Genomic DNA, 11,350 nt, shown 5'->3' with positions numbered 1-11,350 from the left:
GATCCGCGGAATTCCACCTGCAGAAGCAGCTGATTCACCTCCGCTGGGGGCTGCCCCAGAGGATCCAGCGCTCCATGAATATGCTGCTCTCCTCAACAGACCCACAGTCCCTGCCCTGTGGCAGCAGTAGCTTACCCAATGTGAGCATCTCACAGCCCGGGAAACCAGAGGCCAATGGGCCTGGTGACATGTTCTCACTCACAGCGGGCAAAGGGACAATCCCCATGCCACACTTGTTTGCCAAGACAAGGGAAATGTTGAAAAGCCATGTTGATTCCAAATGTGAACAGATCCGGGAGGGCAAGGTCCCGGCCCAAGTCTGGAAATCTTGGGAATGCAAAATTCCTGGAAGCTTAGCAACAGTGGCTCCCTTCCCTTATATTCAACAAGGCCAATGCAGGAAGTTACAGGCAGACAGTAAAAGTGACCAGGAGACACAAACCTTATCTGGTACTCTCTTTGAACACTGTAAGAAGCCCCAATCCCTGCCTAAGGAAACCATTAAGAAACTGGAGACAACTTTACATCATAAGTATCTGGCCTTCCTGTCAGGCCTGCCTGCCCTTTACTGTGTAGCTCTCTCTAGGCCTGCATCCCCAGCAGTCAATAGCCAACCTAGACTCAGAGAGAAGATGCCCAAAGCTGTCAAAAGCCCATCAAATGCTCTGACTCAAATAACCCCACTTGAGCCCTGCGCTCACGATGACAGTGGGGTGTCTGTGGACACTGCAGAAGAGTTCCAGCCTGGAGCAGAGGCGGACAGAAGGACAGAGAAGGTGCCTGCAGAGAGTCAGCCTCCCCCATGCAGACCCTACCCAATAAACACACATATCTTGGCCAAACTGAATTTCCACCTGAAAAAAAAAAAGATCCTAGCAATGCAGTTTGGGATTTCTGAAAAGGAAAAGAGAGAATACAAGGAGCTGGGTACAGCCGACCTAGAGAGCGAATCCATCCAGGAATTTCTCAGAAGTCTACACATGTCAGAGAGCACACTGCTTCAGGAACAGCCTGTCGCATGCCCATCTCTGCCAGCCCCAAATGCAAAAGGGGTCCACCCTAAAAAACAGCCAGCTTCTGCAGTACAGGATGTGTGTCAGGCGCAAAGGCCTCCTCCTTCCAAAGCAGTGCCCCATAGTTCTGCCCAGCAGAGCTCCAAGGCCTCGCAATCCCAAAGGGATAAGACCCAAGTCTGTGTTGACATGGAAGCTGGAGGGAAAAGGTTCAACCTAGAGAAATCCAAAGTTGTGGGGGACCTTGGAGAAGGGGACGCAGGTCTTGGGTTTTCCCTGGTCAGTCAAAAGACACGCCAGGATGGAGAGCAGGAGAAGAGGCTCCTGCACAGACCACTCCAGGGCTCCTCACAACAGGGTCACACCTTTCATCTTGAGGATGCCTGTCCACACAGTCCCCGGGAGTCCCCTGAGCTCCCAGTTCCCAGACCCACCTCCAGAAGTCTTCCATGGAGACAGACTCTGAGCAGGACATGGAAGACAGTCAAAGCGAGGAATCCATTGTCCCAGAACCTGAAATTCTTTTTTCACTCTATTAACCCCAAGATGAAGAGCAAAGCACACACGGAGCCATCCACGGTCTCTACACCTGGAAAGGTGGCCAAAACCAGTAAAGAAAATGTTGATAGGGGTCTGCCTCATGCCAAGAGCCCCACCAAGAAAACTAAGCCAGAGGACTCCAGAGGGCCCAAGGCCCAGTTTTCGTCCTCTGAGAAGTCAGTGATGGCCTCCTTATTAACTGCTCCCCATATTGTAGACAGTAAGCTCCGGCCTCGCTCCCAGCAGCTTGGCTCTGTCTCAATATTAGGCAACTCCCGCCATTGCCCTCGGCACTGTCCTAGGTTGGCTTATGCCACTCACCACAGAAACCTACCCTAGCTCCCAGGGTTTACTTCAGAAATGCTCTTCTGGTATTGGAGACCGCCCTGCATGGTGACAGTTTCTAGGCTCCCCAACCTCTGTATCCCTTTAAGAGCACAGCATTGTCATTTTCTTTGATGAACAGGTAGGGACTGCACTACCCAAAATGTATTTTCTATCTCCGAATGAGTTGTCTGTCGTCTTTGTCTCTGCTGTACATTATTAAGAGAAGGTATGAAGGAAATAAAAATTCCCTCATCCTGGGAAGGAGACTTGAACTTACTTCAGACAAGTCAGTTTTCCTTACCCCAACCTAGAATGTGAATTAAACACTTGACCAGAAAGGAAGTCTCTCGTGTATTATACAATAAAGATAAAGATCAGGCTTGAGTTCCTTCACCAAACTCTGCCTGGCTCATATTTTGGGGCCAAAGGTAAAGCGATAAGGGAAAAATTGTGATGTTCTCAATTTAATTATGAAAGTCAAGGGCTGGAATGAAAAAGAAGTAAAAGAAATTAGTGACGGCAGAGAACCATCAAAAAAGATTCTTCACGGTTTGGGACCTTTCCATCCCTTCACAGTGAGTCCTTGGATGTTACTTCCCTTGAGTTCTCAAGGTACCTGCAAGAAAAATGATATGTCCAAGCCCTCCACAGATGCTCAGCCCTCAGGGGTACTCTCGGGCCTTTTCTTACCCAAAACACCATGTAAGTCAGCCTTTCCCTCTTCCCCGAACTCTCTGAATGGCAAGACTCCCTGTGAGCGTGAAGGAGCACAGATTACTGTCCCGTTCCTGTCCCTGGCTGAGTGTGAAGCACTGGAACGCCACCTCCTAAAGAAACAACTCAGCAAGCTTCAGTGGGGCCTGCCAGCTCTCCTCCTCCAAAACCAGCCCTGAATGCTGTGTGAAGCACCCAGTGAGGCTAAGACAGTAAAAACTTCCTTGGCAAGGAAGCCCTTTTTACATCCCACCAGGGACATCTTCCCAGAGCACGCAGGAAGGCTGCTGGAATTCCACCTGCAGAAGCAGCTGATTCACCTCCGCTGGGGGCTGCCCCAGAGGATCCAGCGCTCCATGAATATGCTGCTCTCCTCAACAGACCCACAGTCCCTGCCCTGTGGCAGCAGTAGCTTACCCAATGTGAGCATCTCACAGCCTGGGAAACCAGAGGCCAATGGGCCTGGTGACATGTTCTCACTCACAGCGGGCAAAGGGACAATCCCCATGCCACACTTGTTTGCCAAGACAAGGGAAATGTTGAAAAGCCATGTTGATTCCAAATGTGAACAGATCCGGGAGGGCGAGGTCCCGGCCCAAGTCTGGAAATCTTGGGAATGCAAAATTCCTGGAAGCTTAGCAACAGTGGCTCCCTTCCCTTGGATTCCACAAGGCCAATGCAGGAAGTTACAGGCAGAAAGTAAAAGTGACCAGGAGACACAAACCTTATCTGGTACTCTCTTTGAACACTGTAAGAAGCCCCAATCCCTGCCTAAGGAAACCATTAAGAAACTGGAGACAACTTTACATCATAAGTATCTGGCCTTCCTGTCAGGCCTGCCTGCCCTTTACTGTGTAGCTCTCTCTAGGCCTGCATCCCCAGCAGTCAATAGCCAACCTAGACTCAGAGAGAAGATGCCCAAAGCTGTCAAAAGCCCATCAAATGCTCTGACTCAAATAACCCCACTTGAGCCCTGCGCTCACGATGACAGTGGGGTGTCTGTGGACACTGCAGAAGAGTTCCAGCCTGGAGCAGAGGCGGACAGAAGGACAGAGAAGGTGCCTGCAGAGAGTCAGCCTCCCCCATGCAGACCCTACCCAATAAACACACATATCTTGGCCAAACTGAATTTCCACCTGAAAAAAAAAAAGATCCTAGCAATGCAGTTTGGGATTTCTGAAAAGGAAAAGAGAGAATACAAGGAGCTGGGTACAGCCGACCTAGAGAGCGAATCCATCCAGGAATTTCTCAGAAGTCTACACATGTCAGAGAGCACACTGCTTCAGGAACAGCCTGTCGCATGCCCATCTCTGCCAGCCCCAAATGCAAAAGGGGTCCACCCTAAAAAACAGCCAGCTTCTGCAGTACAGGATGTGTGTCAGGCGCAAAGGCCTCCTCCTTCCAAAGCAGTGCCCCATAGTTCTGCCCAGCAGAGCTCCAAGGCCTCGCAATCCCAAAGGGATAAGACCCAAGTCTGTGTTGACATGGAAGCTGGAGGGAAAAGGTTCAACCTAGAGAAATCCAAAGTCGTGGGGGACCTTGGAGAAGGGGACGCAGGTCTTGGGTTTTCCCTGGTCAGTCAAAAGACACGCCAGGATGGAGAGCAGGAGAAGAGGCTCCTGCACAGACCACTCCAGGGCTCCTCACAACAGGGTCACACCTTTCATCTTGAGGATGCCTGTCCACACAGTCCCCGGGAGTCCCCTGAGCTCCAGTTCCCAGACCCACCTCCAGAAGTCTTCATGGAGACAGACTCTGAGCAGGACATGGAAGACAGTCAAAGCGAGGAATCCATTGTCCCAGAACCTGAAATTCTTTTTTCACTCTATTAACCCCAAGATGAAGAGCAAAGCACACACGGAGCCATCCACGGTCTCTACACCTGGAAAGGTGGCCAAAACCAGTAAAGAAAATGTTGATAGGGGTCTGCCTCATGCCAAGAGCCCCACCAAGAAAACTAAGCCAGAGGACTCCAGAGGGCCCAAGGCCCAGTTTTCGTCCTCTGAGAAGTCAGTGATGGCCTCCTTATTAACTGCTCCCCATATTGTAGACAGTAAGCTCCGGCCTCGCTCCCGGCAGCTTGGCTCTGTCTCAATATTAGGCAACTCCCGCCATTGCCCTCGGCACTGTCCTAGGTTGGCTTATGCCACTCACCACAGAAACCTACCCTAGCTCCCAGGGTTTACTTCAGAAATGCTCTTCTGGTATTGGAGACCGCCCTGCATGGTGACAGTTTCTAGGCTCCCCAACCTCTGTATCCCTTTAAGAGCACAGCATTGTCATTTTCTTTGATGAACAGGTAGGGACTGCACTACCCAAAATGTATTTTCTATCTCCGAATGAGTTGTCTGTCGTCTTTGTCTCTGCTGTACATTATTAAGAGAAGGTATGAAGGAAATAAAAATGCCCTCATCCTGGGAAGGAGACTTGAACTTACTTCAGACAAGTCAGTTTTCCTTACCCCAACCTAGAATGTGAATTAAACACTTGACCAGAAAGGAAGTCTCTCGTGTATTATACAATAAAGATAAAGATCAGGCTTGAGTTCCTTCACCAAACTCTGCCTGGCTCATATTTTGGGGCCAAAGGTAAAGCGATAAGGGAAAAATTGTGATGTTCTCAATTTAATTATGAAAGTCAAGGGCTGGAATGAAAAAGAAGTAAAAGAAATTAGTGACGGCAGAGAACCATCAAAAAAGATTCTTCACGGTTTGGGACCTTTCCATCCCTTCACAGTGAGTCCTTGGATGTTACATCCTTGAGTTCTCAAGGTACCTGCAAGAAAAAGGATATGTCCAAGCCCTCCACAGATGCTCAGCCCTCAGGGGTACTCTCGGGCCTTTTCTTACCCAAAACACCATATAAGTCAGCCTTTCCCTCTTCCCCGACCTCTCTGAATGGCAAGACTCCCTGTGAGCGTGAAGGAGCACAGATTACTGTTCCGTTCCTGTCCCTGGCTGAGTGTGAAGCACTGGAACGCCACCTCCTAAAGAAACAACTAAGCAAGCTTCAGTGGGGCCTGCCAGCTCTCCTCCTCCAAAACCAGCGCCGAATGCTGTGTGAAGCACCCAGTGAGGCTAAGACAGTAAAAACTTCCTTGGCAAGGAAGCCCTTTTTACATCCCACCAGGGACATCTTCCCAGAGCACGCAGGAAGGCTGCTGGAATTCCACCTGCAGAAGCAGCTGATTCACCTCCGCTGGGGGCTGCCCCAGAGGATCCAGTGCTCCATGAATATGCTGCTCTCCTCAACAGACCCGCAGTCCCTGCCCTGTGGCAGCAGTAGCTTACCCAATGTGAGCATCTCACAGCCCGGGAAACCAGAGGCCGATGGGCCTGGTAACATGTTCTCACTCACAGTGGGCAAAGGGACAATCCCCATGCCACACTTGTTTGCCAAGACAAGGGAAATGTTGAAAAGCCATGTTGATTCCAAATGTGAACAGATCCGGGAGGGCGAGGTCCCGGCCCAAGTCTGGAAATCTTGGGAATGCAAAATTCCTGGAAGCTTAGCAACAGTGGCTCCCTTCCCTTGGATTCCACAAGGCCAATGCAGGAAGTTACAGGCAGAAAGTAAAAGTGACCAGGAGACACAAACCTTATCTGGTACTCTCTTTGAACACTGTAAGAAGCCCCAATCCCTGCCTAAGGAAACCATTAAGAAACTGGAGACAACTTTACATCATAAGTATCTGGCCTTCCTGTCAGGCCTGCCTGCCCTTTACTGTGTAGCTCTCTCTAGGCCTGCATCCCCAGCAGTCACTAGCCAACCTAGACTCAGAGAGAAGATGCCCAAAGCTGTCAAAAGCCCATCAAATGCTCTGACTCAAATAACCCCACTTGAGCCCTGCGCTCAGGATGACAGTGGGGTGTCTGCGGACACTGCAGAAGAGTTCCAGCCTGGAGCAGAGGCGGACAGAAGGACAGAGAAGGTGCCTGCAGAGAGTCAGCCTCCCCCATGCAGACCCTACCCAATAAACACACATATCTTGGCCAAACTGAATTTCCACCTGAAAAAAAAAAAAAAAGATCCTAGCAATGCAGTTTGGGATTTCTGAAAAGGAAAAGAGAGAATACAAGGAGCTGGGTACAGCCGACCTAGAGAGCGAATCCATCCAGGAATTTCTCAGAAGTCTACACATGTCAGAGAGCACACTGCTTCAGGAACAGCCTGTCGCATGCCCATCTCTGCCAGCCCCAAATGCAAAAGGGGTCCACCCTAAAAAACAGCCAGCTTCTGCAGTACAGGATGTGTGTCAGGCGCAAAGGCCTCCTCCTTCCAAAGCAGTGCCCCATAGTTCTGCCCAGCAGAGCTCCAAGGCCTCGCAATCCCAAAGGGATAAGACCCAAGTCTGTGTTGACATGGAAGCTGGAGGGAAAAGGTTCAACCTAGAGAAATCCAAAGTCGTGGGGGACCTTGGAGAAGGGGACGCAGGTCTTGGGTTTTCCCTGGTCAGTCAAAAGACACGCCAGGATGGAGAGCAGGAGAAGAGGCTCCTGCACAGACCACTCCAGGGCTCCTCACAACAGGGTCACACCTTTCATCTTGAGGATGCCTGTCCACACAGTCCCCGGGTCTCACTATGTAGCCCTAGCTGACTCGGAACTAACTCTGTAGGCAGGTCAACCTCTAACTCAAAGAGATCTACCTGCCTCTACCTCCAGAGAACTGGAATTAATGGCATACCACCATGCTGACCCTTCTCCCTCCTTTAAATCTGGTTTGTAACTTCTATCCTATTGCCTGTCGTTAATGGGATAGCCTTGGATTCATGTGTATATCCTGATCTCAACAACTTGGTCAGGTCTTAAATATCCACAAAAGGAGGGTCTTGCCCAGTGGCAGAGCACTAGCCTCACATATGAAGGCTTTTGATTTGCTCTTGAGTTCTATAGGGAAAAATTCAGAACACCAGTGACCCCAATACTTGAGAATGTTCAGAAGTTAATTATGGCAAAGATAGGTGCATGCCAGAAACTGTTGCTCAGGGGACAGACTCTCTTTTAAGATCTACCAAAGTCAGGTGTGAGTTCTCGACCCTTTTAGAATCCCACCTACCACGCATCACATGAAAAGCCTCAGTTTACCCAGGGTCCCATGCCTGCAGACTACTGACCCCCTACAGTCTGACACAGCAGGTAAAAGGGAACAACAAACTAGGCAGACATGCCTGATCCAAGTCACCCTTAGGGAACCATCAAAGTCCCAGGTGCCCCAGAAGGGGGCCCTGGCACAGGCATGGTTCCTTTTATAGCTCTATGGCAAGCTTTAATGTTAGCTGCAATCCCACTGCAAGCCCAGCCTTACAGCCATACTCCTAACCAAACTCCAGCCTCATTCCCAGAAAGAGAAGGGTGGTGTGGTAAATGCCAACAAGGTGCTTGAATGGCCAAATGAGCACAGAAGGCTTTGGTGTTCCTTCTCCCTTGGACCTGGATGGCCACCTGCCCTGCTTGGATAGCTCTGGAGAGACTTACAGCCTCACACAGGGAACCTAGAAAGCAGCCCAGCAGACTCTCCCCATATCAGAGCAGAATTGCACATAACCATATATCCCTCCCTGAATTGTCTTAGAAGTTCAGAACCAACCTCCAACATACAATGTAAACTCCTTGGCTGATCCTAACCTCAAACCCAAATTCAGTGCCCGACTCCATTCTGTCTTCAAAAGACCAATCCAACATATGCCAGCCTTTAACAGCAAGAATCACAACCCAGTTCAAAACCCCACACTAACATCAGCAGGATCCTTCCCTGTGCTGGCCATAACCCTATTCTAATCTGATCTCAGATCAACACCATTCTGGGCATCCATCTAATTCCAAACCCAACCTGAACAGTTGCACACTGGGTAACATACACCTCTATGCTGGGCATACGACTTTCACAGCTTCAGGGACTCAGTGGCTCTCGCTGGCACAGCCACCATCGGCTTTTGTCCATGAGGTACCTTATTCCTGGGATGGCTCACTCAGTGCTCGGCCGGGAACCCAGGAGCACCAAAACACCCAGGCCTTTTGACCCTGGTGGAATATGCAGACCCATGGGTCCTGGCATACCGCAAAGCCTCTTCCAGGATTAGCTCAACCCTTGAGCTGAAATTCCCACCATACCCTCCCCTTGGCTCTTGTCTGCCAAACTCAGAGGGAGCATCTGCTGCCCTGGAGGCCCCGAGGAGACAGGAGCAGGCGGGCACAGAGCAGAAGCGAATGTGGCTATTCCAATACGGGGATTTCCAGACTCTTGCAGCACCTAAGATGTCTACCCCAGAATGGCCCCAGGTACCAGCCCCAGACAGCTAGTGGACCTGCTGGAAGTGAGGCTGAGAGAGGTAGCAATGCACACGGCTCCTCTCTCACTCGCTCTAGGGACTTGGTCTGTCTCGTTGTTAGCGTTAGCATCAGTCACGCTCTCTGCCCCACTCCTTACACCCAGGTACGAGCATAGAAACCCTCTGCTTCTGAGCCTCCATGGGCCTGTCAAACAGTAACCAGGTTTCCTGAGGAGTCAGGACTTTCGCATTAAGGACTGGAATACTTAAGCAGACACTCAAATCTCAGCCTGACACCCATTGGTCTCTGTGCCCTTTCTGCACTGTTTACATGCAGTCTGGCTCAGGGACCCAAAGCGGTTCTAGGATGTAAACCCCTAGACCTCCGTGTTTGTGTTAGGGTTCAGGTGGGACTGTGGGCTAGGATGAGGCCGGCAGCAAAAGACCAGGTGGGCGTGGGTCTCTGGAGTCCTGAGAACAGTAACAATTCGTTCCTCATCTAACTTCCTGCCAGCCTTGCTTCTTCCCAGGCTACCTCAGTGTCTCTAGTCACAGACCAGGTAGGGGCAGGTCCCATTCATCTCTTTTGTTTTCAAGACAGATATTTCCTTCCCTAGCTTTTTCCCACCAAGGTTTCCAGCCCCATCAAACCTTCAGTTACCCACAAGGGCCTTCATTTGGACTCTAAGCTCAGAAGCAAGCAGGAAGACCACCTGACCCCGCAACCCCAGGATGCAACATCTCTTTGAGGCTGTTCTATCTCTACAGGCTCACGTTCGACAGGAGAGGTTCCTGGTCTGTGCTAGGAAGAGTTTCCAGGATCCAGGAATGTGGGCAGTGATGGGACCTGAGGGGAAGCCACAGATAAAGACAAGGCAGGATCTTAGGTGAGAGAGAAGCGCCTAGATATTTTAGAAGTCAAATCCACAAGCCCCCTTTTCACTCTTCATCCCCCTCCCCCACCTTTCTTTCCTGTGCTAGGCTGGAAAGTAACCTTCCTCCAGAGAGGCAACTGGGACACCATTTCCTCTGGTCACCTTTGTTCCTTCCCACGAGATTTTTGCCCATCTGGAGTGTGGGATGGGAGCAGAAGCGGCCCAGGTGGCTCTTTCAGCGTCACCCGTCAAATGCTTGGAATTACCTGGACAACCTGGGTAAAAATACAGATTACTTGGCTCTGTTCTGAGAGTCTATTTAAGTTGATCTGGGATAATGGCAGATGCGTTTATTTTTAACACGCTTTCCAGGGGATTCTTAGTGCAGCCTATTTGGGAAAGAGTCGAATTAAGGATGGCTGTCATCTACATACCTAGCTCTAAGCCCTGCTATCTTCCTTTTTTAGAAAACTCAGAGACAAGTTACTGCTTTAGGGTTCTCTAGGGGAGCCAAGCAGATAGAACAGATACATATTCAAAAGGATATTTATTAGACTGGCTTATACAGTAGCACCCGGGCTACTCAACAATGATGGTCTTCACACTGGAGAAGCTAAGAGCCTGGCAGCTGCTGTCCACAAGGCTGAATACCTTAGCATGTCAGTCTGGCACTGATGGCCTAGCGGAGTCCCTGAAAGCCACTGGTCTTAAGGTTGGAAGCCAGAAGAATCAGGGTTCTGACATCAGCAAGGAAAGGCAGTGGCAGCAACAGAGTAAGTAGATAAACTCACCAGAAAGACTCAAGGCAAGCAGGCACAATGTAAAAGTATGTTGTCCCTCTGACCTTCTTATAGCTGAACAGTTACTGGAAGGAACTACCCACTTCAAGTGGGTAGTCCTGTGTCTATGATGTGCCTACCCACTTCAAGTGGGTAGTCCTGGCTCTGTGATGTCTACCCACTGTAGCCAGGAAAATCCCAGGGCTGGAGAAATGGCTTGATGAGTGAAAACATTTGTCTTGAAAGCCTGATAGCCTGAGGTCAAGCCCAGAACCCATGAGAAAAAGGCAGGTGCAGTTGCATGCATCTGTAGACCTGGCATTCCCATAGTAAAAACGGAGGTAAAGACAGAAACCTTTGCCTCAGTGAGATGGAAGGCAAGAACTGTCACCCCAGAGTTGTCCTCCGACCTCCATAATTGAGAGCTATGGCACATGCAAGCTCAGATGCATGCATACTCTCTCTCTCTCTCTCTCTCTCTCTCTCTCTTTCACACACACACACACACACACAGAGAGAGAGAGAGAGAGAGAGAGAGAGAGAGAGAGAGAGAGAGAGACTAGTTAATTTTAAAAGAAAACAAAAACCTTCCTAGGTATTCTCAGAGGCTGACCTTATTCTAGATACCCCTCACAGGTGTGACCAGAGGTTTATCTCCTAATTCCAGACCCACTCAGGTTGGCAACTAAAATCAACCACCAGAGAGGAGACTGAGAGCTCTCCTAGAGGACCGGGATTCACTTCCCTGCCCCCTCTCGGGGTGACTTATGGCTGCCTAGAACTGACTCCAGCTCCAGAACACCCACGTCACACAGATCCATACACACAAAA

General features: G+C 50.1%; 2 protein-coding genes across 2 annotated transcripts; both read left to right on the top strand.

Moving 5' to 3' along the window:
• The first annotated feature begins 2,511 nt into the window (after nucleotides 1-2,511).
• Nucleotides 2,512-5,092, top strand: LOC100041599 (protein FAM205A-2-like). Its single transcript, XM_017318897.2, has one exon. The coding sequence runs from the start codon at nucleotides 2,774-2,776 to the stop codon at nucleotides 4,424-4,426; it is 1,653 nt and encodes a 550-aa protein (XP_017174386.1). The 5' UTR covers nucleotides 2,512-2,773; the 3' UTR covers nucleotides 4,427-5,092.
• Nucleotides 4,434-7,189, top strand: LOC101055676 (protein FAM205A-2-like). The gene is made up of 2 exons (XM_030251641.1): nucleotides 4,434-4,647; nucleotides 5,294-7,189. The coding sequence occupies exons 1-2, from the start codon at nucleotides 4,434-4,436 to the stop codon at nucleotides 6,649-6,651; spliced, it is 1,572 nt and encodes a 523-aa protein (XP_030107501.1). The 3' UTR covers nucleotides 6,652-7,189.
• The last annotated feature ends 4,161 nt before the right edge of the window (nucleotides 7,190-11,350 follow it).

Source organism: Mus musculus, assembly GCF_000001635.26.
Source record: "Mus musculus strain C57BL/6J chromosome 4 unlocalized genomic contig, GRCm38.p6 C57BL/6J MMCHR4UN_CTG3".
In the NCBI taxonomy this organism is placed as follows: domain Eukaryota; kingdom Metazoa; phylum Chordata; class Mammalia; order Rodentia; family Muridae; genus Mus; species Mus musculus.
Note: the sequence above shows the minus strand (reverse complement) of the source record. Positions and strands in the feature narration are given on the sequence as shown.